Source organism: Sinohyriopsis cumingii, chromosome 10 (genome assembly GCF_028554795.1).
Source record: "Sinohyriopsis cumingii isolate HCF-2022 chromosome 10, ASM2855479v2, whole genome shotgun sequence".
Classification (NCBI taxonomy): domain Eukaryota; kingdom Metazoa; phylum Mollusca; class Bivalvia; order Unionida; family Unionidae; genus Sinohyriopsis; species Sinohyriopsis cumingii.
In genome coordinates this window covers 71,272,988-71,299,757 of record NC_142970.1, presented here as the reverse complement: position 1 = coordinate 71,299,757, position 26,770 = coordinate 71,272,988, and the positions used below count along the sequence as shown (strand labels likewise).

At 38.3% G+C, this 26,770-nt stretch overlaps 1 protein-coding gene across 1 annotated transcript in view; it reads right to left on the bottom strand.

The window, feature by feature from the left end:
* LOC149790372 (uncharacterized) overlaps nucleotides 1–26,770 on the bottom strand; it is a 273,840-nt gene that overhangs the window by 130,424 nt on the left and 116,646 nt on the right. The window contains exons 24-28 of the mRNA XM_089973208.1: nucleotides 23,989–24,023; nucleotides 23,174–23,315; nucleotides 8,894–9,111; nucleotides 4,907–5,080; nucleotides 1,923–2,118 (exon numbers count right to left, since the gene is read on the bottom strand). Of these exons, the coding sequence (XP_089829334.1) occupies nucleotides 1,923–2,118; nucleotides 4,907–5,080; nucleotides 8,894–9,111; nucleotides 23,174–23,315; nucleotides 23,989–24,023 (765 nt within the window). The remainder of the gene's footprint in view (nucleotides 1–1,922; nucleotides 2,119–4,906; nucleotides 5,081–8,893; nucleotides 9,112–23,173; nucleotides 23,316–23,988; nucleotides 24,024–26,770) is intronic.

The window sequence follows — 26,770 nt, the reverse complement described above, 5'->3', positions numbered from 1 at the left end:
CTGACTAGTGACATTTATTTTGTAAACAACATAATAGATAGCTAATATTTCTCTATGATTATAATTAAATATGCAGATCATTAATCTGAGTCAAGGACATTAATTTTTTCACTTGGAAATTTCTAAACTTGTTGACAACTTTGAAAGTTTTAGATAGGACACTCACCTACTTCCTGGCTCTGTTATTGTGTTTTAGCTTTTTATATCAATGTTGTTTACTTGCAAAGTTACTTATTCCTATCTTAACATCTAAAGTGCAATCAGTCTTATTCTTGTGTTTGGTTTCTAATTTGGGTGAATTTATTATTTAAATTATTCAGTGAAATTGCAAAGTGCTAATTAATACTTCTTGGACTAATTCATTAATTTGAAATTAGAGTGAATTCAGTCAAAGGACATTTTGAATTGTCTTTTTGTGATACATAAAAAGACTTAATACCATGGTACATTCCATGCCATTGGCAAATTAGTTCATTTAAGACTACAGGCACATCAGCACACTTAATATTGTAATTTATTTGGAACACCACTGGAATTCAACTGGAACTCTATACATTTGAACTTGTGATAGAAGTTTTATGAACATTTGGGATTGAATCCACAATATTGTAAATTCTTTTTAAATTTTCACTTTGTATTCTAGAAAAATAAATTACTTGTTGAATTTTACAAAACTTGTTGGTTTTCACTCTTTTCTGTTACTTACTTAAAGCTCATAGAGTCCTAAAATTTTAACAATTGGAGATTAATATAATTTGAAAAACCTGAAAGTTGTTTAAAGGTTTTTATAGTTTTAGTAAGAGACATGATATTTTATGAGAGATGGGTATCAGAGTATGAAATGAAAAGGCCTTCATATCAGGACAATTTCAAATTTGATCATATTCTGTTGTTTCATTTTGAAAAGAAAGTTTAAAGTTTTTTCGTTAACAAAAGTAATGGCAGCAATATTTGATGATGAATTGATATTATTTGAAACTTGAATGACTTGCAAAGAATGACACTCTACTGGCTGAAAAGAATTTTTCAGGAAACATCATTTTATCTGTTGAGTGTTGAAACCACTTGATTTTCATTTAGGTGGCAAAGAAGTAATATGATTTTCATGATGCCCACCATGGTGGCCATGTTGGAGGACAGATAAACACCATTTTCCTTTCGGACCAACTAGACATCATAAGAAGTCTTTTTGGTGAGAACCCCATGTCAATATGACTATACATTCTGGATGAGTAGTGATAAGATTTTTTTAAAATGGCCACCGTGACAGCCGTATTGGATATCAGATTGGCCCCATTTACATTTAGGGTCAACTAGATATCATTAGAAGTCTTTTGATTAAGACTGTAAGTCATTATGATCATTTTTTTTACAAACAGTACCAATAAAAATGTTTTAAAATGGCTGCAAACTGGCCGTACTGCATGTCTGAAGGGCACCATATTCATTTCAGACCAACTAGACCTTGGGATGAATGTGTGGGTAAAGACCGGTGGCAATCCTCCATGCAGTTTAGGAAGATTAGCAATAGCAAACTTGAGCTAACAGATGTCAGAAGAAAGGCCATTGACCATTGACCTGCGGAGCTAAAATGGTGGGTGACCATGCATACACATGTATGAACAGGGCACTGAGCCATATATATATATATATATACACACACACATACATAGGAACAGGGCACTGAGCCATATATATACATACACACACATATGTAGGAACAGGGCAGTGAGCCATATATATATATATATATATATATATATATATATATATATATATATATATATATATATATATATATATATATATACACACACACACACACACACACACATATGTAGTAACAGGGCACTGAGCCCAGGAGTTACAAGGTACTAAGAGTAATGCTAGTTACAGCTGTGAAGAAAAAAATGTATACATACTAGCAGATGTCATTCGGTTCTCTGGCACTACATCAATAACAATTCTAGGTTTGATCCAAAGTGGGTCGATCTGACTGCAATCTTTAATATCCTTAGAAATAGCACTCCATATGCCAACCTTGTTGTACCCACGGATTGACAACTTACGGCATTCAGAGAAAGTCAAAGGCTTTGCCAGGTGAATGACAAAAGAGACCTGAAAAGTACATTCTAATATGAAGAAATGATTATTTTTTTTACATCATAATGCATGCATTTTTTCATACAATGCTGAGCCATAAAAAGTATTATTTCTTTGTACTGTACTATATGTTTTGTTTGTTTAATTATTTAAATTTTAGCCTAAGTCTGAAATTTGAACATCAACATGTTTGATAAGTAAAATTAGAGAATATATATTACAAAAGTAGAAACAAAGATTTCTGAACATCTCTTCTAAACCTGATTTATTTATTGTCCAATATTTGTATGTATATATACTTTAAGAATTTCAGGGTGCAATAAACAGATCCTAACCTTTTTTCAAAAGAATGTATCACAATAAAATTACCACAAGAACTCTGGTCTTTGACAATTCTAAATTATTAGGTATCAATCTTTCCAAGAGTCCTTCATAGAGAGATAAATTTTAAATAGGTGCTGACAAATGTTTACAGCAATTCATAGATTCCATTTTTAATTAAATCATAATGATATAGTATCCTTTATCATAAGCAAGTCCACGTTTTTATTTCCACAACATAACAATTCTGTACACATGAGCATTGTATTATACAACTCAAAGCCACTTGAAAGTGCACACAACCAGGGAAACAATCAGGTCTTAATGAACTAGATGGTATGTTCTGGATTTTTTTAAATGAAGTATAAATGTGTAAAGCTTGTGTGAATTCTCTGTGACAATAGTTCACATCTGTAACTTCAAGATTCTAGCTGTCCTAAAAATTAAATCACTTCTCTACAGAGGAACCCCATTTTATCCCGCACATTTTTCCCAAAGCCACCTTGTATTGCAATTAGCATTGGCTGCTAATCAAAGTATTTATTTTGAAATTGATTTTCCAAACTTTCTTTGTTTAATTAAACAACGTGCATCTATAGACGAATGTGAAAAAGTGATTTATCTGCCCTTAGGGCAGCACTCTTTGGCATTGGAGGAACCTGTGAAACCAACTTCTGGCAAGTATTGATTGCATGACATATAGTGCACGAGTTGATCTGTTTGACTGTTAAAATGCCAACAAAAAAATCTATTGTTGTAACTTTGCACAGGTTCACATGGGTCCTGGAAATATGTAAAATTTGAAAGAAGTAGTGCAAAATAGAGAGACAAGCGAATCAGCACCTTGCGTGGCATTCTGTACCTATGAGAGAAAGATGATGACGTTACTGCAGATAAAGGTATTTTTATATCAGACCTAACCCACCCCAAAAGGTATAGATCTCATCTTTCCATCCTTTAAAAATAATAAGAAGCTATCCAAGCGTGAAATACAACAGACTAAAAATCTATGGGTACACTTTGAAAGAGTGCGAGAAGATAACAAATTTTTAGACTGATGCAGAGTGTGATGACAATAACCATGGCCAATCAGTCATAAAAAAATATGGAAAATTTGTGCAAGACTTACACCCACCATTAGTGCTTAAAGAATAGTCAAATTTTATCAACTATACAGTATTCCAGTTGTGTCTTTATTATAATTATTAAGACATTTTGTCAATATTTTCTTTCTGTCTCGGGAATATATCAAGGTTAGAAATATAAGTGTGCATTCAGAGAGCTACTAACCTTTAGGTAAAACAAGTTCTGTAACCGTTTTAATTGGAATGATTACATTATCCTAGGCGATGCATGTTGCATGTACACTAAAACAATACTATAGGTACTTGCTTCCTGAACAGCTGATTCACTGGTACTCAATGGTCAACTCACATTGACCATGCTCGTTTTACACAGACATCTGACAAATTCACAGTGCACATAATGTATATTCTTATATATGCTGAAAACATGACAGTTACATTATGTCTAGCATTATACGATTTTGCTTATATTTAAATCACAAATTTCTAACATTTAGCATACACCTAATGTCTACTTTCACTAATGAAGTGAAAAAACATTACCGAATCTCCATGCATATAACTGAAAAAATTGATGTAGCTGTTCCTGCTACACTTCTGCTTGTCAATGACATAATAAGCAGCTAGCCAGTGACATAATAAACCTTTCCTATCCTTGAATGAATGGCACAGTAAATGAAACAAATTAATCTGGGTGATAAATGTAAAGTTACCATCTTTTATCTGATATGTGACATTATCAGTAAGTAAGTTCCTGAATTTTCTGGCTTCTTTGATTAAATAAAATGTTCCCATCTATACATATATAACTAGTTCACCTTATCATTTAAACATCCAATGCCAGACTAGAGCGCTACTAATCCATTAGTGTTGATTTTATACAAAACACTAATCCAATAATGAAAAACAACATTCTTTGAAAACCATGTGCCTTTAGGATAACTAATAACATTATTCCATCACACAGGCATTTGAACACATGCAGTTACAATTTTTATTGTATGTTCCATCACAAGCAGTGACAGCTTTAGCCCACTGCTCGTTCTATGTACTTGCCAGCGGCGCACTCTAGCGGACAGGGTAGGTAACCACATTGTCACATTTGTCTATAGTAATGTATATAGTACTATTTAAGTCCTACTGTTATTTTTTTATAAGCATAAAACCTCTGAATGCAAAGTAAGAATCATGCTTGGCATGAGTCAAGATGAGAAGCCTCATACATCTTAACTGCAGGAAGTGTACAAGCATTTACTGATAAAGGGTTTTGCTTTATGGTGGCAACGGAATCATCGTTGAATACTAAGGTCATTAACTTTCATAGCATATATAATCCTTCTTGAAACTTAAACTTAAACTTGTAAACTTAAGTTAACTTCAGCTAGAGAAAAACTTACATGAGTGTCATTCAAGGCATGAATTGTATTGTCTTGAATTCTCGCCCAAACTGATAGTATCTTGGCTGCAATAGAGTTGTCTGTCAATGCCCACTCATAATGGTCCATTGCATCTCTTGCCCTACTGATATCTTCTATATCTGGGTCATAGAACTTCTCCAGTTCAACATTTATCTGTAGGAAAAAATAATCAATGGTCTTCGTAAGGGATTGTAAGAATGCATCCTCTTCTTCTGCAGGTGACACACAAAATCTTAAGTAAATGATACAAACTATAGTCATATAGTAATGTTACAACAGTTTTAATTCACTACAACAACTGATATAGAAAATATGTAACTTGAAAACTTTTAACGCAGAATCTAAATACAGATCTTGGCTATGCAGGTAAGATAGCTAGGGGCAATCTAAATACAGATCCTGGCAATGCAGGCAAGAAAACTAGGGGCAATCTAAATACAGATCCTGGCAATGTAATCAACGTAGCTAGGGGCAATCTAAATAAAGTTCCTGGCAATGCAGGCAAGATTGCTAGGGGCAATCTAAATACAGATCCTGGCAATGCAGGGAAGATAGCTAGGGGCAATCTAAATACAGATCCTGGCAATGCAGGCAAGAAAACTAGGGGAAATTTAAATACAGATCCTGGCAATGCAAGCTACATAGCTAGGAGCAATCTAAACACAAATCCAGGCAATGCAGGCAAGATAGCTATGAGACATTATGGCATTTAGTAATAATATCTCAAAGTCTCATGAGACATTATGGCATATAGTAATAATATCTCAAAGTCTCATGAGACATTATGGCATATAGTAATAATATCTCAAAGTCTCATGAGACATTATGGCATATAGTAATAATATCTCAAAGTCTCATGAGACATTATGGCATATAGTAATAATATCTCAAAGTCTCAGTTAAATACAGTAACATGTTCAAGATGGAAGACACTGAAGAAATCAATTTTTGAAGTAAAATAATTCCTTTGTAAATATTTATCCGATTAAAATATGTAAGAAAAATATTCACTAACTCAAAATTCTAAGCCAAATAAATTTTAAGAACTTATTTTTAATACATTTGTCATTAAAAGTGCTACAATGTGCACTTGGTGAAATGGAAGTCAGACAAGAGTGGTACCCCCTTTGGAAAGGGAATTTATGCCAAATGACTCCAATCATCAATTACTTTTGAAGCAGAAGTACACACTCTTCTAGGGAGCTCAAAGAATCTGAGAGGAAGTGATCATATTACAAGTAAGTACAATATCAACTTGCTTAAAAGTCAATTTGTTTCCCTAAAGAGTATATTCATGCAGAGTAATGGCAGTCTTATAAGCATGACATACAAGAAATTATATAAATCTAGGATTAATTTTGAAAATTCTAGATGTTTTCAATTTAAAAAATACTGTCAATTCAAATATATCTTTTGTTTTCATTCCACTTTTCTCATTCGGAAATATGTATATGGTATGCAATGTGTTTATCTATTTCATGATGGTATTCATTACTCACTACTTGTATCTACAGTTATTAGGATTTTAATATTTTGAAAGAATTACTTGGAAATCAAATACTACCCACTGCAACATGCAGTTTCCATCAATGTTGTTTACTGTTGGTGTTTACTTGCAAGTATGTTGCTTCCATTTTTGTCCAAGTCCTAAAAACCTTTATTTGTATTAATATTTATTTTTTGCTGTATAAACACTTTGTTTGACGCAGTAAAAGTTTTGATTTAATTTGTATTTTCTTTTTCCATAAGTTTGATAAAATTCCTATGTGACATTTCCCAAGTTTTTTGACAGCACACTGTTCATGATATGCCCTTGGCTTGTTAAGTCAGTACTCACTATGCTCACAATCCTTTTGATCAAACCACAAATTTAATAAATGTACTTGTCCAGTGCCAAGTGGCTTTTCATCTCCCTTCAATGATGGCAAAATGTATCAGACATCATGGAAATATAGCCCTTGATGGTGACTGGATCTAATTTCTTTACTAAAAGCACTAACAGGAAGTTACTTTCTTGTGGTACCAAGGATTTTTCTCTGCTCACGTCACTGGAAAAAGATTCTCAATTTCCCCTCACAAGCTTTTAGAGAGATGCAATTCTATCCACCACTTGCAGAAATGTTTCTGATGGCTTCATCATTTATAGACTGAGATGGAGAATTTGCATGTATGGTTATTTCAGCAATTGTGGAGAAGGGAAGTCCACAATGATTAGTCTGCACATTTACTAATGACCTTGAGAATCCAAGAGGTTTGGGGGAAGGTCATATACAACAAGACCATTTCAGGTCTGTAAGTAGAGAGATGACAGTTGGCAATATGATTTTAAACTCATCGAAAAATTGTCTACTTCGAATTAACCCTAACGCATGCAGATTTAAAAAAACACCTAGGGTTGAATAGACCAATCTATTTTAAAAGCTTGATTCCATCAGGACAATCATTCTGGATGGGATGTGGCAGATCTGAATGTCAATTTCTTGATGATGACAGAAATTTAAGACTTGTTTCTTCCATGCCTTCAAAGGCAACTGACAACAGTAGAGGTATTAGGAAGAATTATAACATACTTTACTAACTGTGTCTCCTGCCATGATCAAAACGCACTAGCTGTGGATCTCATCTATATGAATCATGGGAACCACAGGGAATACCACCTTATAGTAAGACCATTTTATAACAAGTTACTGCTACTTGATGAATGGCATCCACTTTACAGGAAGAACAGTATTACAATGAAGGACTTTATATTGAGGGAGTGATCTTCAATTGACCATTGTAGTAGATAATTAAGATGCTACTGTTTCCCTGGCTTTCCAAGAAAAGAGGCTCCAAGGCCCTGGGTTGAGTTTATGAGACCTTCTGGTACCGTCTTTTATTGGGCTTTATACCTCTTACTTGTTTATTTCATCACCACAATTTTAAACATTTTCAAGAACGTTTAATTACTGCTGTAAATTCAAAATTAAAGTTCTCTTTGAAACTAAATTATTACTCAATTATTAAATTTCTTATTCAATATCAAAATTTCTACATCAGAGGTACATTAAAAACTGCAATATGGGTGCGTATAAAATAAACTTTCTAATGGGTGTTTTCTTTTAAAGTGCTGTGCAGTTAATAAATTAAATCATTATTTCTCTTATGGTCCTTCCATTCAAAAGAAATGTGAGTATTCTTATTATTCCTTATGCTTGAAAGTCCTCGTTGTCATTGTAATTAATTTTAATTAATTTTCTTTCTTAATTTATAGTACTTGTATCAATTATACTCATGATTATACTGACCCAGATGACACAGGCCTATTTACCAAGCCTGATCAAAATCCTATCAAAAATACAGTCTCTAGAATGATAAGAAAATCTTTATAAATACAAGCACACCTCCTAATATTGCACAGGTCTCACTTAAAATAAAATTCACACAACATCTTGATGATTCTAATTTAGTCACCATTTATGATTAAAGCTGGGTCAGAAATATTGTCTCTCAAGTGTTAAGAAGCTCAACCAATCACATGCAAGATCACCTCATTAATATGCATGAACCACAACATAACTCAATTTATGAAAGTTCTTGATCATATAGGACTCTATTCAAAGTCTGATGAAAACCAGGTCAAAAATAGGGCTTTAAGAGTGGCAACAAGCTCAGCCAATCAGATGTAAGATAACCGTATTAATTTTCATGCATCTGAGGCTATCATTCATTATCAAATTTGGCCCGATCTTTATGATATAAGCATACATTCCAAGTTTGATCAAAATTAGATCAGAAATGTTTGCCAGTCAGATGCAGGATCGTCTCATTAATTGCATGGACCTTGCTCATTACAAACCTTGACTCTTACTATATAAATCCATATTTAGTTTTATTCAAATGCACGATAAGGTATATCATAAGCTCACAAGACGTTACTGTCAGGTGAGCTAAAAACTCCTTTTATAAAAGGTGTCCTTTTCTTACCTGTCCATTTTCCGTGTATCTAAGAGATATTGCCCCACTCACAGGTGGATCAGTGATAACCATTACTCCATCACTGACCACTGGCTCACCACAAAACTTAAATGCACAGAATTTAACTTTTGACCTGTACATTCGCCCCGGCTCTAGACTAAGCTGACCATTTCTAGTCTCAGCTACATTAGCAAGTTCTTCATACCCCGTCAAAGTTGTCCATACATCTGAAATAGAACAAGTTCTTCAGGAACCTTTAACAGAAATCATCTTTTAATATATACTAATATTTTACATTATGTAATAATTTGGACATAATAATATGATAATAATTTTCTCACACAAGAACTTTAAATAAAATAATGTTTCAATATCTGAATGTATTTTTTAATAAAATTTAAACATTTATACAATGCTTAACATTAAATGTCATAGATATCTCAGCAACTATAGTTGTTCTACAGTCATTCTACACTGCATATAATATTTTCTACAGTCATTTTACACTGCATATTAGAATATATTCAAATGATCTTGATACTGTTTATTGAGGAATTTACACAATTCCACAAAGTGTCATTGATTACACAATAGAATTTTGCCGGTACTGTTAGATTTGAGAAACTTCACCATGGATTAGTTCTTTCAAACCAATCAGAATCTGCTAGAATCATAGCAATGATGTCATGTTTTATGCCTGCCATATGTTTAAATAGTCCAGTAAGTAGATAACTAAATATTTTGTGCAGAAACCATTTTCTTTCTTCTTTCAGTCCCAGTTACCTAGACCTTTGACACCAAAATAGATAGGCATCTTCCTTACCCAAAGTGCAAACCAGCCATAAGGTTCGCTTGAGGTATGTTATGTAAAACTAATGTTATTGTGAAGAAAAAAAACAATTTTCTTCTTTCAGTTGAAGTGATTTTGATAGGGTTCTTTCTCACTCAAATGCAAGCCATTCATAATGTTGTAACTAACAATGGTGGAAAATGCCATTTATAATTGTACAGAAACAGTATTTCTTTTTTTAGACATGGTGACCTTGACCTCAAATATATAGCTTGAAATCAGTAGGATTCATCCTTATCCAAAGTGCAAATCAACCATAAAGCTTGGTAACTTTAGCCGGTTGACAACTAACAGGCAGACAAATGGATAGACATCATAATACACTCCTCATTATGATTGGTATGTAAAAAAAATCCTATTCCAAAAATAGCTGACCCAGTTTTACTATATTTAGTTTTTCCTAAGATGCAGCCTCAATGTAAGTGTTCATATAGTGGTGAATAGTGAAAAAATTTTACAATAAGAGATTGGACACAAATTTTGAAAAACTAATTTTTGAAGTAAACAAAAAATGTCTCTTTGATAATATATCTGGAGTACAAACACTACTCATAAATCCATCCCTAACAAAATCAAAAAGATGTTCAACAGTATTTCGGCTTATTTTAGCAACAAAAGTACCATAAAGGTCATCTGCTTCCCTAGGGCATAAGTCAACTAGAATGGTCTCACAGTGAAAAGAGGGATCAGCACCAAATTTTGTCAATCATCAATTATTACTGAATTGGATGTGCTCTTCCAATGGTGTAATTGGCTGGGGGAGGGACTTGAAACGGTATCATCAAATACATGTTTTACTTCAAAATTGTTTTCTTTTGTTCTTCAAATACATTACCTGATCGTAATATATCTGGAGAACAGGTAACAGTTAGAGGGGGAGACATACATTTATTGCAGAGTAGAACCAATCTCTGGGCTCCTAGTGTATATGATGAAGCTGGAGTCTTGAGCAGGGTAGCATTTAGTGCATTGTCATGAACACAGAGTGTGTGTTTTGGATTTTTAATGTAGCTTTCACAATTAGAGTCATATCACTACAATGTCTGCAGTGTGGTACTTGATTGTGATGTCTAGCACTGGGGGCCATCATGTCCACCCAGTCTGACATTATCCTGACACCAGATTGACCAGTCCTAACACTAACCTCTCAGTGCTGAGCGCCAAGCAAGGCACCTGTTAATACCATTTTTATAAGTCTTTGGTATGACTTGGCTGGGGTTCAAACCCGTGACCTCCCGCATCCAAGGCAGGTGCTCTAACCACTTAGACCACCAGAGCAGTCTATGCACAGATAAAAATCAAGTTATTGGGCTTCCACAAATCCAGCAGAAGAAGAGTAACTGGCATCAACAGAGAGCCTGTTGTGCTACTGATACAGGTATCACCTCATCAACAGATAGCCTGTTGTGCTACTAATACAGGTATCACCTCATCAACAGATAGCCTGTTGTGCTACTGGTATAGGTATCACCTCATCAAATAATAGCCTGTTGTGCTACTGATATAGGTATCACCTCATCAACAGATAGCCTGTTGTGCTACTGATATAGGTATCACCTCATCAACAGATAGCCTGTTGTGCTACTGATATAGGTATCACCTCATCTACAGATAGCCTGCTGTGCTACTGATATAGGTATAGCCTGTTGTGCTACTGATATAGGTATCACCTCATCAAAGGATAGCCTGTTGTGCTACTGATATAGGTATCACCTCATCAAAGGATAGCCTGTTGTGCTACTGATATAGGTATCATCTCATCAACAGATAGCCTGTTGTGCTACTGATATAGGTTTCACCTCATCAACGGATAGCCTGCTGTGCTACTGATATAGGTATCACCTCATCAAATAATAGCCTGTTGTTCTACTGATATAGGTATCACTTCATCAACAGATAGCCTGTTGTGCTTACTGACATAGGTCTCACCTCATCAAAGGTTAGCCTGTTGTGCTACTGATATAGGTATCACCTCATCAACAGATAGCCTGTTGTGCTACTGATACAGGTATCACCTCATCAACAGATAGCCTATTGTACTGATATAGGTATCACCTCATCAACTGATAGCCTGTTGTGCTACTGATATAGGTATCACCTCATCATCGGATAGCCTGTTGTGCTGCTGATATAGGTATAGCCTGTTGTGCTACTGATATAGGTATCACCTCATCAAACGATAGCCTGTTGTGCTACTGATATAGGTATCACCTCATCAAAGGATAGCCTGTTGTGCTACTGATATAGGTATCACCTCATCAACAGATAGCTTGTTGTGCTACTGATATAGGTTTCACCTCATCAATGGATAGCCTGTTGTGTAACTGATATAGGTATCACCTCATCAAATAATAGCCTGTTGTTCTACTGATATAGGTATCACTTCATCAACAGATAGCCTGTTGTGCTTACTGACATAGGTCTCACCTCATCAAAGGTTAGCCTGTTGTGCTACTGATATAGGTATCACCTCATCAACAGATAGCCTGTTGTGCTACTGATACAGGTATCACCTCATCAACAGATAGCCTATTGTACTGATATAGGTATCACCTCATCAACAGATAGCCTGTTGTGCTACTGATATAGGTATCACCTCATCATCGGATAGCCTGTTGTGCTGCTGATATAGGTATAGCCTGTTGTGCTACTGATATAGGTATCACCTCATCAAACGATAGCCTGTTGTGCTACTGATATAGGTATCACCTCATCAAAGGATAGCCTGTTGTGCTACTGATATAGGTATCACCTCATCAACAGATAGCTTGTTGTGCTACTGATATAGGTTTCACCTCATCAATGGATAGCCTGTTGTGTAACTGATATAGGTATCACCTCATCAAATAATAGCCTGTTGTTCTACTGATACAGGTATCACCTCATCAACAGATAGCCTATTGTGCTACTGACATAGGTCTCACCTCATCATAGGTTAGCCGTTAGCCTGTTGTGCTACTGATATAGGTATCACCTAATCAAAGGATAGCCTGTTGTGCTACTGATATAGGTCCTTGCCTTGCCTTGGCATCTGTCCGTCTACGGGAGACGATGGCATAGCTCCAAAGTATGCTTTTGCTTATCTTTCTTTTTAGCTCTCTTTTCAGCTTGTTTTATTCTTCTCTTTTCCTCTGCATTTTGAACTCCCTGCCTGACAGCTAGACACCAGCTGGAACGGTTGTTTGCACAGCTCTCCCAGTCGTTGACATTGATGTTTGCTGTCTTCATATCCTTCTTGCAAACATCTTTGTAGCGCAGATGTGGTCATCCAGTTGGTCGTGCACCTTCTGCTAACTCCCCATATAACAGGCCCTTGGGAATGCGACCTGGGTCCATTCTCTTGACATGGCAGAGCCAGCGAAGGCGCCTCTCGCTGAGTATGGAGAACATGCTGTTCATGTTGGCGCATTCTAGAACCTCTGTGTTGGGTACTTTGTCCTGCCACTGGATGTGCAGAATGCGCCGCAGACATCTCAGGTGGAAGCTGTTGAGTTTCCTCTCGTGTCTTGCATAGGTGGTCCATGTTTCGCTGCTGTAGAGAAGTGAGCTGAGCAAGCAGGCTTGGTAGACACGCAGTTTGGTCTTCTCTGTGAGGTTGGGGTTGTTCCAGACCCTCTGGTTAAGTCTGGCCATCACTGCTGCTGCCTTGGCAATCCTGCCGCCCACCTCAGAATCAATAGAGAGTGAGCTAGAGATGTTAGACCCGAGGTATGTGAAGTTCTCAACAACTTCCAAATTGTACCCATCGATGGAGACAGAGGGAGGGGAGTCTGTGTCCTGTGCCATGACATTCGTTTTCTTCAAACTGATGGTCAGTCCAAATTCCTTACATGCATGGGAGAGGTAGCATACCAGCTGCTGAAGTCCATCTTCCGTGTGTGATGTCAAGGCTGCATCGTCGGCAAAGAGCAATTCACATATGAGTACCTCTGTGACTTTAGTCTTAGCACGGAGACGGGTGATGTTGAACAGCTTGCCGTCAGCCCTGGTATGGATGTACACTCCCTCGCTGCAGTCCTTGAATGCGTACTGGAGAAGCATGGAGAAGAAGATGGCAAAGAGCATCGGTGCAAGGACACAGCCTTGTTTGACTCCGCTAATGACTGGGAATGCTTCAGATGTTGCGCCATTGAAGCACACTCTGCTGTGCATGTTCTCGTGGAACGACATAATGACAGCAAGCAGATGTGGGGGGCAGCCGATCTTCTGCAGGAGTCTGAAGAGTCCACTCCGACTAACCATGTCAAATGCCTTCATCAGGTCTATGAAGGCAATGTAGAGGGGCATCTGCTGCTCGCGACACTTCTCCTGCAGCTGACGTAGTGAGAAGATCATGTCTACAGTTGACCTGCCGGCTCAAAATCCACACTGGGACTCTGGGTAGACGCGGGAGGCTAGGATCTGCAAGCGCGCCAAGGCAACACGGGCGAAAGCCTTTCCAACAATGCTGAGGAGGGAGATGCCCCGATAGTTGTTGCATTCACTATGGTCTCCTTTGTTTTTGTACAAAGTGACGATGTTGGCGTCATGCATGTCCCGTGGGATGTATCCCTGTTCCCAGCAAAGGCAGAGGAGTGTGTGTAGGGGCTGGAGCAGTGCTGGTTTTCCGCTCTTGAGGACTTCAGGCGGAATGCCGTCGCTTCCAGGAGCCTTCCCACAGGCAAGGCAATCGATGGCTTTTCTGAGCTCTTCCAGGGTGGGCTGTGTGTCTAGCTCCTCCATGACAGGCAGGTCTGGAATGGCATCCAGGGCAGTTCCAGTGACATTGTTTTGGGTTGCATATAGCTCGAGATAGTGCTCAACCCATCGCTGCAGTTGTTTCCCCTGGTTTGTGATGACTTCGCCCGTCTTGGACTTGAGGGGGGCGGTCTTGTAGCTGGGGGGGCCTGTCGCCTTTTTGATACCCTCATACATTCCTCTTGTATCCACGGTGTCAGCAGCTGTCTGTATACTGTTGCAAAGGTTCAGCCAGTAGGTGTTGGCACAGCGGCGGGCGGTCTTCTGGGCGTTATTCCTTGCAATCCTGAGGGCTTGTAGTGTTCTGGGGAAAGGTGCAGCCTTGTATGCCAGGAGGGCTTTCCTCTTTGCCTCAGTCATGGGCTCCATCTCCTCCCAGTTTGCCTCATACCAGTCGACATTCTTTCGCTCCCTCTTCCTGTAAGCTGTGATGGCTGAATTGTACAGAGTCACGGATATGGGACCACTTGGAGTCAATGGTGTCATCAGGTGTCACTTTGGTGAGGGCTTCCTTCAGTTTGCTGATGAACTGCTGTGTTTTCTCTGGGTTGCTTGCACAGCAGGTGTTGATACGTGGGTGACCCTTCTTCTTGGCGTGGTGCAGCTTCTTGGGTAATATTCGCACCTTGCTGGCCATGAGGGAATGGTCCGTGTCTCAATCGTCACTGTGGTAGCTGCGGGTAAGGAGGACACTGGCCAGTTCTGCATGCCTGGTGATGACGAGGTCTAGCTGGTGCCAGTGGCGTGAATGTGGGTGTCTCCACGACACCTGGTGGATCTCCTTGCATTTGAAGAAAGTGTTGGTCACACATAGGCTGTGGGAGCAGCACATCTCCAGCAGTCGCTGACCATTCTCGTTGATCTTGCCCCTTCCGTAAAAACCGAGACAGGTGGACCAGGCCTCATGGTCAGCTCCCACTCTAGCATTGAAGTCTCCTAGTAAGTAAAGGCTTTCATTGTTGGGGACACTGGATATTGCCTGATCCAGAGCCTCATAAAACTTGTCTTTCTCCTCGTAGGTGGAGTAGAGGGTTGGGGCATACATACTGAAGATGTTGACCGGGCCTAAGGATGTTGACAGCCGGAGGGCAAGGATTCTCTCAGTACCTGATGATGGAGGTTCAATGAAGGCGATTAGCGTGTTCTTGACGGCAAAGCCTACACCATGCTGCCTAGGTTCATCCAAGGGCTTCCCCTGCCAAAAGAATGTGTAATTGGCTTCCCTGATGGTGCCGCTGTCAGCCAGTCGGGTCTCCTGGAGGCAGGCAATGTCGATGTTCAGTCGGGAGAGTTCTCTGTCAATGACGGCAGTCTTCCGTGCATTGTTGATCTGCTGTAGGTCAGTGGTCAATCCAGGACACATGGTCCTGATGTTCCAGGTTGCAAAACGAAGAGTTGGAGTCTTTTTATTTCTTCTTTTAGTCTTTCCTGGTGCAGAGTTTTGTGGCCCACTTGTCGAGATGGTTCTCTAAGCTCCACACGCCCAGTGAAGCAGGCAGGCCATGGCGGGCAGCACCTTACTGACTGAAGGCTGCCCAGCTTGAGGCGGGTGGTAGCTGTCCAGTGAGACCTGATGATCTCTTCCACCATCAGAAGTAACCCCTGGCGCCAAGCTCTACGCCAATCGAGCTTTGACATAAAACCGGTAAACTGTTACTTCTCGTGTTGTGCCGACGCCGTACGACGACGCTGGAGTGTCCTCTCCAGTGGAGCTATGAAGCCTGGGCAGGGTGGTATGGAGAATCAGCTGTTGCCCATGCAGCAGATCCCCCCTCTCCACGCAGCTGGTGTGCCCAGGGGAACGACGAATGCCGATACAGCTTGGCACCAACAGCATCACAGGAGTTGCTGGAATGACGTTGAAGTCAATGTCATACCGCCTTAGGGACTCCATCTCCAGATTTTCTGTCGGGGTTTACTCCCTTAGCCTTTCCCATGGGTGGGTATAGCCACAAGGCAGCAGAGGTTTGGAATCTGAGTTTTCCTTCTCCTAGATGAGCTACCATCCAAGGTTTACGAGTCCCATCTACCCGAAGCTTCGGGGTACTGATATAGGTATCACCTCATCAACAGATAGCCTGTTGTGCTACTGAGATAGGTATCACCTCATCAAAGGATAGCCTGTTGTGCTACTGATATAGGTATCACCTCATCATCGGATAGCCTGTTGTGCTACTGATACAGGTATCACCTCATCAATGGATAGCCTGTTGTGCTACTGATATAGGTATCACCTCATCAAAGGATAGCATGTTGTGCTACTGATATAGGTATCACCTCATCAATGGATAGCCTGTTGTGCTACTGAGATAGGTATCACCTCATCAAAGGATAGCCTGTTGTGCTACTGATATAGGTATCACCTCATCAACAGATAGTCTGTTGTGCTACTGATACAGGTATCACCTCATCAATGGATAGCCTGTTGTGCTACTGATATAGGTATCACCTCATCAAAGGATAGCATGTTGTGCTACTGATATAGGTATCACCTCATCAAAGGATAGCATGTTGTGCTACTGATATAGGTATCACCTCATCAATGGATAGCCTGTTGTGCTACTGATATAGGTATCACCTCATCAATGGATAGCCTGTTGTGCTACTGATACAGGTATCACCTCATCAATGGATAGCCTGTTGTGCTACTGATATAGGTATCACCTCATCAAAGGATAGCCTGTTGTGCTACTGATATAGGTATCACCTCATCAACAGATAGCCTGTTGTGCTACTGATATAGGTATCACCTCATCAACAGATAGCCTGCTGTGCTACTGATATAGGTCTTGCCTTGTCAAACTTACCCTTTCAAAACAAGAAGTCTGTAGTAAAAGCTCAAGAATGTCATCTCTGACCTCCATCCCAAGACAAGGATAAAGCTTTGTAAAGAGTGTTCTGCCCAGGCATTAATCCAAGCTTTGTAAAGAGTGTTCTGCCCAGGCATACTCTAAGCTTTGTAAAGAATGTTCTGCCCAGGTATTACTCCAAGCTTTCTAAAGACTGTTCTGCCCATGCATTAGTCCAAGTTTTGTAAAGACTGTTCTGCCCAGGTATACTCCAAGCTTTGTAAAGAGTGTTCTGCCCAGGCGTACTCCAAGCTTTGTAAAGAGTGTTCTGCCCAGCCATTAGTCCGAGGTTTGTAAAAACTGTTCTGCCCAGGCATTAGTCCAAGTTTTGTAAAGACTGTTTTGCCCAGGCATTAGTCCACATTTTAAAAAGAGTGTTCTGCCCAGGCATTAGTCCAAGCTTTGTAACGTGTTCTGCCCAGGCATACTCCAAGCTTTGTAAAGAGTGTTCTGCCCAGGCATTAGTCCAAGTTTTGTAAAGTATGTTCTGCCCAGGCATTAGTCCAAGGTTTATTAAGATTGTTCTGCCCAGGCATTAGTCCAAGTTTTGTAAAGACTGTTCTGCCCAGGCATTAGTCCACATTTTAAAAAGAGTGTTCTGCCCAGGCATTAGTCCAAGCTTTGTAAAGAGTGATCTGCCCAGGCATTAATCCAAGCTTTGTAAAGAGTGTTCTGCCCAGGCATTAGTCCAAGTTTTGTAAAGATTGTTCTGCCCAGGTATTAGTCCAAATTTTGTAAAGACTGTTCTGCCCAGGCATTAGTCCAAGTTTTGTAAAGATTGTTCTGCCCAGGCATTACTCCAAGCTTTGTAAAGACTGTTCTGCCCAGGCATTAGTACAAGTTTTGTAAAGACTGTTCTGCCCAGGCATTAGTCCAAGTTCTGTAAAGAGTGTGCTGCCCATGCACAAGTCCAATATTGACAGAAGAGTAATGAGCTTTGGTGTCAATCCCTCTATCCCCTGGATGCCACACTAGTCTCACTTCCAATGAGACAAACAGATGACCTTGTTTTGCACATATTTATTGCTAGAACAAGCAAGATTATGAATATCTTTAATAGTATGGGAAGGCTTGATTTGTGAGGTAGTGAATGTATTCAAAAGCATGGGAAGGCTGGATTTGTGAGGTCTTGAATGTATTCAAAAGCATGGGAAGGCTGGATTTGTGAGGTAGTGAATATATTCAAAAGCATGGGAAGGCTGGATTTGTGAGGTCTTGAATGTATTCAAAAGCATGGGAAGGCTTGATTTGTGAGGTAGTGAATGTATTCCAAAGCATGAAAAGGCTTGATTTGTGAGGTAGTGAATGTATTCAAAAGCATGGGAAGGCTGGATTTGTGAGGTAGTGAATGTATTCAAAAGCATGGGAAGGCTTGGTTTGTGAGGTAGTGAATGTATTCAAAAGCATGGGAAGGCTTGGTTTGTGAGGTAGTGAATGTATTCCAAAGCATGGGAAGGCTTGATTTGTGAGGTAGTGAATGTATTCCAAAGCATGGGAAGGCTGGATTTGTGAGGTAGTGAATGTATGCAAAACCATGGCAAGGCTTGATTTGTGAGGTAGTGAATGTATTCAAAAGCATGGGATGGATGGATTTGTGAGGTTGAGAATGCATTTAATAGCATGGGAAGCCTGGATTTGTGAGGTAGTGGATGTCTTCAATAGCATGAAAAATATGGATCTGTGAGGCAGTGGATGTCTTCAATAGCATAGCCCTTTACCTCATGCAACCGTCTCTGGACGCCTCTACAAAAGTCACATTGAAGCACCTTTTGACGCCTCTACAAAAGTCCCATGGAAGCGCCTTTTGACGTTGGCTGTAAACATCAGCCATTTTAAGCCGGTTTTCGTAGCACCACCTTCAGGGAAAACCCCTTATTAGATACTACATTCATTTCTGCGAATGACAATTACGTCAGATCACATGGTCACTGTTTATGTACTGGTCGATATCTGCTATTTAAAGTAACTGGGTCGTAATCTCCACTCTCCAAAATGGCGGTCGCGGATTTCATTAAGTACTTATGAAGTTTTCACGATTAGAATCACAACTATGAAAGATTAACCTAGGTAAAGGCTCTGATATTGATGTAGGCAGCAATTAGCTTTTATGAATTATCAAATTCAGATGACTTAGTGATGTAGACACAGACGAAAAACTTGTAAATTTCGAGTACAAGAAATGGCAGTTGCTGTTGCTCACACGGCCTCACTGACATGAAGGTGAACAAGTTCTCTCCAGATTTTAAAGCACATAACAAATTCTTCCATGATAAATAATTACACAGCTATAACAATCGGACTTTACTCTTAAATTGTTCCACATATAATAGATGTGTACCAAAAATGTAAAATGGTTAAATTGCTGTGTTAAACGTAACATACACTACATTGCTTAAAAGTTCACAGGCAGGCTATGTGTATGCGGTCGACTAGGTAACATGTGTTCTATATATAGCACGCTGCACTTTGTCATTATGCTCTATGAGGTAAAGGGATAGAAAAGCTGGATTTGTGAGGTATAGAATGTATTCAAAAGCATGGGAAGGATGGATTTGAGAGGTGTTGGATGTTTTTAACAGCATGGGTAGGATGGATTTGTAAGGTAGAGAATGTATTTAAAAGCATGGGAAGGCTGGATTTGTGAGGTAGAGAATGTATTTAAAAGCATGGGAAGGCTTGATTTGAGAGGTGTTGGATGTTTTTAACAGCATGGGAAGGATGGATTTGTAAGGAAGAAAATGTCTTCAACAGCATGGGAAGGTTGGATTTGTGAGGTAGAGAATGTATTTAAAAGCATGGGAAGGCTGGATTTGTAAGGTAGAGAATGTATTTAAAAGCATGGGAAGGCTGGATTTGTGAGGTGTTGGATGTTTTTAACAGCATGGGAAGGATGGATTTGTAAGGTAGAGAATGTATTTAAAAGCATGGGAAGGCTGGATTTGTGAGGTAGAGAATGTATTTAAAAGCATGGGAAGGCTGGATTTGAGAGGTGTTGGATGTTTTTAACAGCATGGGAAGGATGGATTTGTAAGGTAGAAAATGTCTTCAACAGCATGGGAAGGTTGGATTTGTGAGGTAGAGAATGTATTTAAAAGCATGGGAAGGCTTGATTTGTGAGGTAGTGAATGTATTCCAAAGCATGGGAAGGATGGATTTGAGAGGTGTTGGATGTTTTTAACAGCATGGGAAGGATGGATTTGTAAGGTAGAGAATGTCTTCAACAGCATGGGAAGGTTGGATTTGTGAGGTAGAGAATGTATTTAAAAGCATGGGAAGGCTTGATTTGTGAGGTATAGTGAATGTATTCCAAAGCATGGGAAGGCTGGATTTGTGAGGTAGTGAATGTATGCAAAACCATGGCAAGGCTTGATTTGTGAGGTAACAGTTCACAGGCAGGCTATGTGTATGCGGTCGACTAGGTAACATGTGTTCTATATATAGCACGCTGCACTTTGTCATTATGCTCTATGAGGTAAAGGGATAGAAAGGCTGGATTTGTGAGGTAGAGAATGTATTTAAAAGCATGGGAAGGATGGATTTGAGAGGTGTTGGATGTTTTTAACAGCATGGGAAGGCTGGATTTGTAAGGTAGAGAATGTATTTAAAAGCATGGGAAGGCTTGTTTTTTGAGAGGTGTTGGATGTTTTTAACAGCATGGGAAGGATGGATTTTTGAGGTAGTGAATGTCTTCAATATCATGGGAAGGCTGGATTTATGAGGTAGTGAATGTCTTCAATATCATGGGAAGGCTGGATTTTTGAGGCAGTGAATGTCTTCAATATCATGGGAAGGCTGGATTTATGAGGTAGTGAATGTCTTCAATATCATGGGAAGGCTGGATTTATGAGGTAGTGAATGTCTTCAATATCATGGGAAGGCTGGATTTGTGAGGTAGTCAGTGTCTTTCATAGCATGGACAGCTGGATTTGGGAGGTAGTTGATGTACTTAACATGATCTGATGGAAGAGGTGTGTGCATAATTTCCATCAAGCAAACGGAGAGGGCCAAAAAAATATATTATGGGGGTGGGGTGAGCACTGAATTTCTTTCTAAGCACTGACTTGAAGATGAATTCTTGGATTGAAATCAGACTGGACACAATTTTTTCAGCAGTTTTCCATAAATTCTATGAAAAATATCAGATCCATAAAGTATTAGTGCATAACACGTGTAATCCATGATACAAGTTTGATATCAATAAGTAGATGTACCCATGATGCAAGTTTGATATCAATAAATAGATATATCGATGATTCAAATTTGATATCAATAAGTAGATATATACATGATGCAAGTCTGATATCAATAACACAAGTCTGATATCAATAAGTAGATATATCGATGATGCAAGTTTGATATCAATAACACAAATCTGATATCAATAAGTAGATATATCGATGATGCAAGTTTGATATCAATAACACAAGTCTGATATCAATAAGTAGATATATTGATGATTCAAATTTGATATCAATAAGTAGATGTACCCATGATGCAAGTTTGATATCGATAACACAAGTCTGATATCAATAAGAGGATGTACCCAAGATACAAATTTGATATTGATAAGTAGACGTATCCATGATAGAAGTATGATATCAATAATTAGATGTACCCATGATGCAAGTTTGATGTTGATAACACAAGTCTGATATCAACTGGTAGATGTACCCATGATGCAAGTTTGATATCAATAAGACGATGTACCCATGATGCAAGTTTGATATCAATAAGACAATGTACCCATGATGCAAGTTTGATATCAATAAGACGATGTACCCATGATGCAAGTTTGATATCAATAAGACGATGTACCCATGATGCAAGTTTGATATCAATAAGACGATGTACCCATGATGCAAGTTTGATATCAATAAGACAATGTACCCATGATGCAAGTTTGATATCAATAAGACGATGTACCCATGATGCAAGTTTGATATCAATAAGACGATGTACCCATGATGCAAGTTTGATATCAATAAGACGATGTACCCATGATGCAAGTTTGATATCAATAAGACGATGTACCCATGATGCAAGTTTGATATCAATAAGACAATGTACCCATGATGCAAGTATGATATCAATAAGTATAACAGTACATCATTTCTGACTAGGTCCATGGATACAGGATGCATAAAAATGGCAGAAAATGAATTCTATATACCCATGCTCTTCAAATTTGGGTACTGTAATAATAGAAAGGCAACAGATTGGCAGCTTCATCGTCTGATTTGGCATCATCATGTTTACATGATTAGCAATCATGATAGGCAATTTCTCAAATACCCTTTCACCTCAAACCACCAGGGGGGCCCAGAGTGGCCGAATGGTCTAAAGCGTTCTCCGTTACGGATCACTGCCATCTCACCTCTGTCTGAGTAGGTACAAGTCTCAGATTCTGCCAATGTGGGTATGTGAGAAAGCTTGCCAGTAGCTTCTCAAGGGTCGGTGGTTCTTTCCAGAAATTTCCTGGGTTCTTCCTCCACCATTAATACTGGCTGCCATGTATAGCCTATCATGTGCTGAAAAATGGCGTTAAACCCTACAACAACAACAACAACAATCCACCAGGAACAGGTTATTATCTAAGATGTTGAAACTACTTCCACAATGAAATAAATTACATTCAGCCAAAACTTAATTTTTATCTAAATGTTGAACACAAGTCACATTTTAAATTTAATATGTTGAACATTTTATAATTAATATTAAAACTTTAAATCTCAAACATAATATTTCAAGACTAAATTCAAACATATTATTTCCTATATTTAATGTATTTATTTTTAAAAAAATATTACATTTCAAATATAAATTTTAAAATGTTCACTTAATATTACAACCTACCCAAGAAAGGTGCTCTTATCTCTACACTCCAATACACAAAAGTTGCGTATGGTTTCATATTGTCTGGCACTGTCCAGTAAGCATGGAGGCTGTTAGCTGAAGACTGGTAGTCAATATCCGTCTGGCACGGTATACGTTGGTCCTGTAACATACATGTATTTTGTATAGACACAGCTGTTACAGTAGTAAGTATCCATCTGGTATTGTATACTTTCGTCCTGTAACATACATGCATTTGTATAGACACAGCTGTTACAGTAGTAAGTATCCATCTGGCATGGTATACTTTCATCTTGTAACATACATGTATTTTGTATAGACACAGCTGTTACGGTAGTAAGTATCCATCTGGCATGGTATACTTTCATCTTGTAACATACATGTATTTTGTATAGACACAGTTGTTACAGTAGTAAGTATCCATCTGGCATGGTACACTTTTGTCCTGTAACATACATGTATTTTGTATAGACACAGCTGTTACAGTAGTAAGTATCCATCTGGCATGGTATACTTTTGTCCTGTAACATAATGTATTTTGTATAGACACATATGTTACAGTAGAATTGAGTTTTATTTGCATATAAGCCAGCCCCTTGTATCTCAAATATATTAAGTAAGCACATGTGTGATCCCCATTTCTACAAGTCCCAGACTTTGATACCGTTGAACATTATTTACTGGCTGTTGAAACTCTTATTTGAAATCATACATTTAATGTGTAAAATTCTGAACCTATACAAATTAATCAGCTTTGAATACAATGTTGAAACAAAATTACATATTCATGAAAATAAGTAGCCACTCATACTTACATCTGTATGATGGGTGAAATGTTTGGCAGACAGACCTGTGAAAAATGGAAAATTATCGTATAAATTTACTTTACTGTACAACAGTTACATATCCATAGATGGACTGAAAGACAATCAGACAGATCGAATAACCAAAGGAATGACTTGTGGATAACATGATAAATTGAAGATTAATGTTCAAACACACACTAGACAGACAGGCATAGATTAGACAGACAGACAGACAGAGAGATAGATAGGCAGACAGACAGACTGACAGATAGATAGATAGATAGACCAAGATACAGATGGACAGACATACAGACAGATGGATAGATAGATATATAGATAGATAGACAGACAGACAGACAGACAGACAGATAGATAGACAGATAGATAGATAGATAGATAGATTAGATAGATAGATAGATAGATAGATAGATAGATAGATAGAATCTTCTCCATGTAAAGACCCAGTAATGGGTAATTTTACCCAATTTACATTTCATTTGTATTTCATCTGCATTTGGAATTCATTTCATTTGCAATTTGTATGCATTCCATTGACAACTGCATTATGTATGCATTCCATTGACATTCACATTCTGTATGCATTCCATTTATTTTTGCATTCTCTATGCATTTCATTCACATTTGCATTCTGTATGTATTTCATTCACATCTGCATACTGTATGCATTCCATTGACATTCACATTCTGTATGCATTCCATTCACATTTGCATTCTCTATGCATTGTTTACATTTGCATTCTGTATGCATTCCACTGACATTCACATTCTGTATGCATTCCATTCACATTTGCATTCTCTATGCATTCCATTCACATTTGCATTCTCTATGCATTCCATTGACATTTGCATTCTGTATGCATTCCATTGACATTTGCATTCTGTATGCATTCCATTCACATTTGCATTCTGTATGCGCTCCATTGACATTTGCATTCTGTATGCATTCCATTGACATTTGCATTCTCTATGCATTCCATTGACATTTGCATTCTCTATGCATTCCATTGACATTTGCATTCTGTATGCATTCCATTGACATTTGCATTCTCTATGCATTTCATTCACATCTGCATTCTGTATGCATTCCATTGACATTTGCATTCTGTATGCATTCCATTGACATTTGCATTCTGTATGCATTCCATTGACATTTGCATTCTCTATGCATTCCATTCACATTTGCATTCTGTATGCATTCCATTCACATTTGCATTCTGTATGCATTCCATTGACATTTGCATTCTGTATGCATTGTTTACATTTGCATTCTGTATGCATTTCATTCACATCTGCATTCTGTATGCACTCCATTGACATTTCCATTCTGTATGCATTGTTTACATTTGCATTCTGTATGCATTTCATTCACATCTGCATTCTGTATGCACTCCACTGACATTTGCATTCTGTATGCATTCCATTGACATTCACATTCTCTATGCATTCCATTGACATCTGCATTCTGTATGCACTCCATTGACATTTGCATTCTGTATGCACTCCATTGACATTTGCATTCTGTATGCACTCCATTGACATTTGCATTCTGTATGCATTCCATTGACATTCACATTCTCTATGCATTCCATTGACATTCACATTCTGTATGCATTCCATTGACATTTGCATTCTGTATGCACTCCATTGACATTTGCATTCTGTATGCACTCCATTGACATTTGCATTCTGTATGCACTCCATTGACATTTGCATTCTGTATGCATTCCATTGACATTTGCATTCTGTATGCACTCCATTGACATTTGCATTCTGTATGCATTTCATTGACATTTGCATTCTGTATGCATTCCATTGACATTCACATTCTCTATGTATTCCATTGACATTTGCATTCTGTATGCACTCCATTGACATTTGCATTCTGTATGCACTCCATTGACATTTGCATTCTGTATGCACTCCATTGACATTTGCATTCTCTATGCATTCCATTACATTCACATTCTGTATGCACTCCATTGACATTTGCATTCTGTATGCACTCCATTGACATTCACATTCTGTATGCATTCCATTGACATTCACATTCTGTATGCATTCCATTACATTCACATTCTGTATGCACTCCATTGACATTTGCATTCTGTATGCATTTCATTCACATCTGCATTCTGTATGCATTCCATTGACATTTGCATTCTGTATGCACTCCATTGACATTTGCATTCTGTATGCACTCCATTGACATTTGCATTCTCTGTGCATTCCATTGATATTTGCATTCTGTATGCATTCCATTGACATTCACATTCTCTATGCATTCCATTGACATTTGCATTCTGTATGCACTCCATTGACATTTGCATTCTGTATGCATTGGTTTTACATTTGCATTCTGTATGCATTTCATTCACATTCTGTATGCACTCCATTGACATTTGCATTCTCTATGCATTTCATTCACATCTGCATTCTGTATGCATTACATTGACATTTGCATTCTGTATGCACTCCATTGACATTTGCATTCTCTATGTATTCCATTGATATTTGCATTCTGTATGCATTCCATTGACATTCACATTCTCTATGCATTTCATTGACATTTGCATTCTATATGCACTCCATTGACATTTGCATTCTGTATGCATTGTTTTTACATTTGCATTCTGTATACATTTCATTGACATTGGCATTCTGTATGCACTCCACTGACATTTGCATTCTGTATGCATTCCATTGACATTTGCATTTTGTATGCATTCCATAGACATTTGCATTCTGTATGCACTCCATTGACATTTGCATT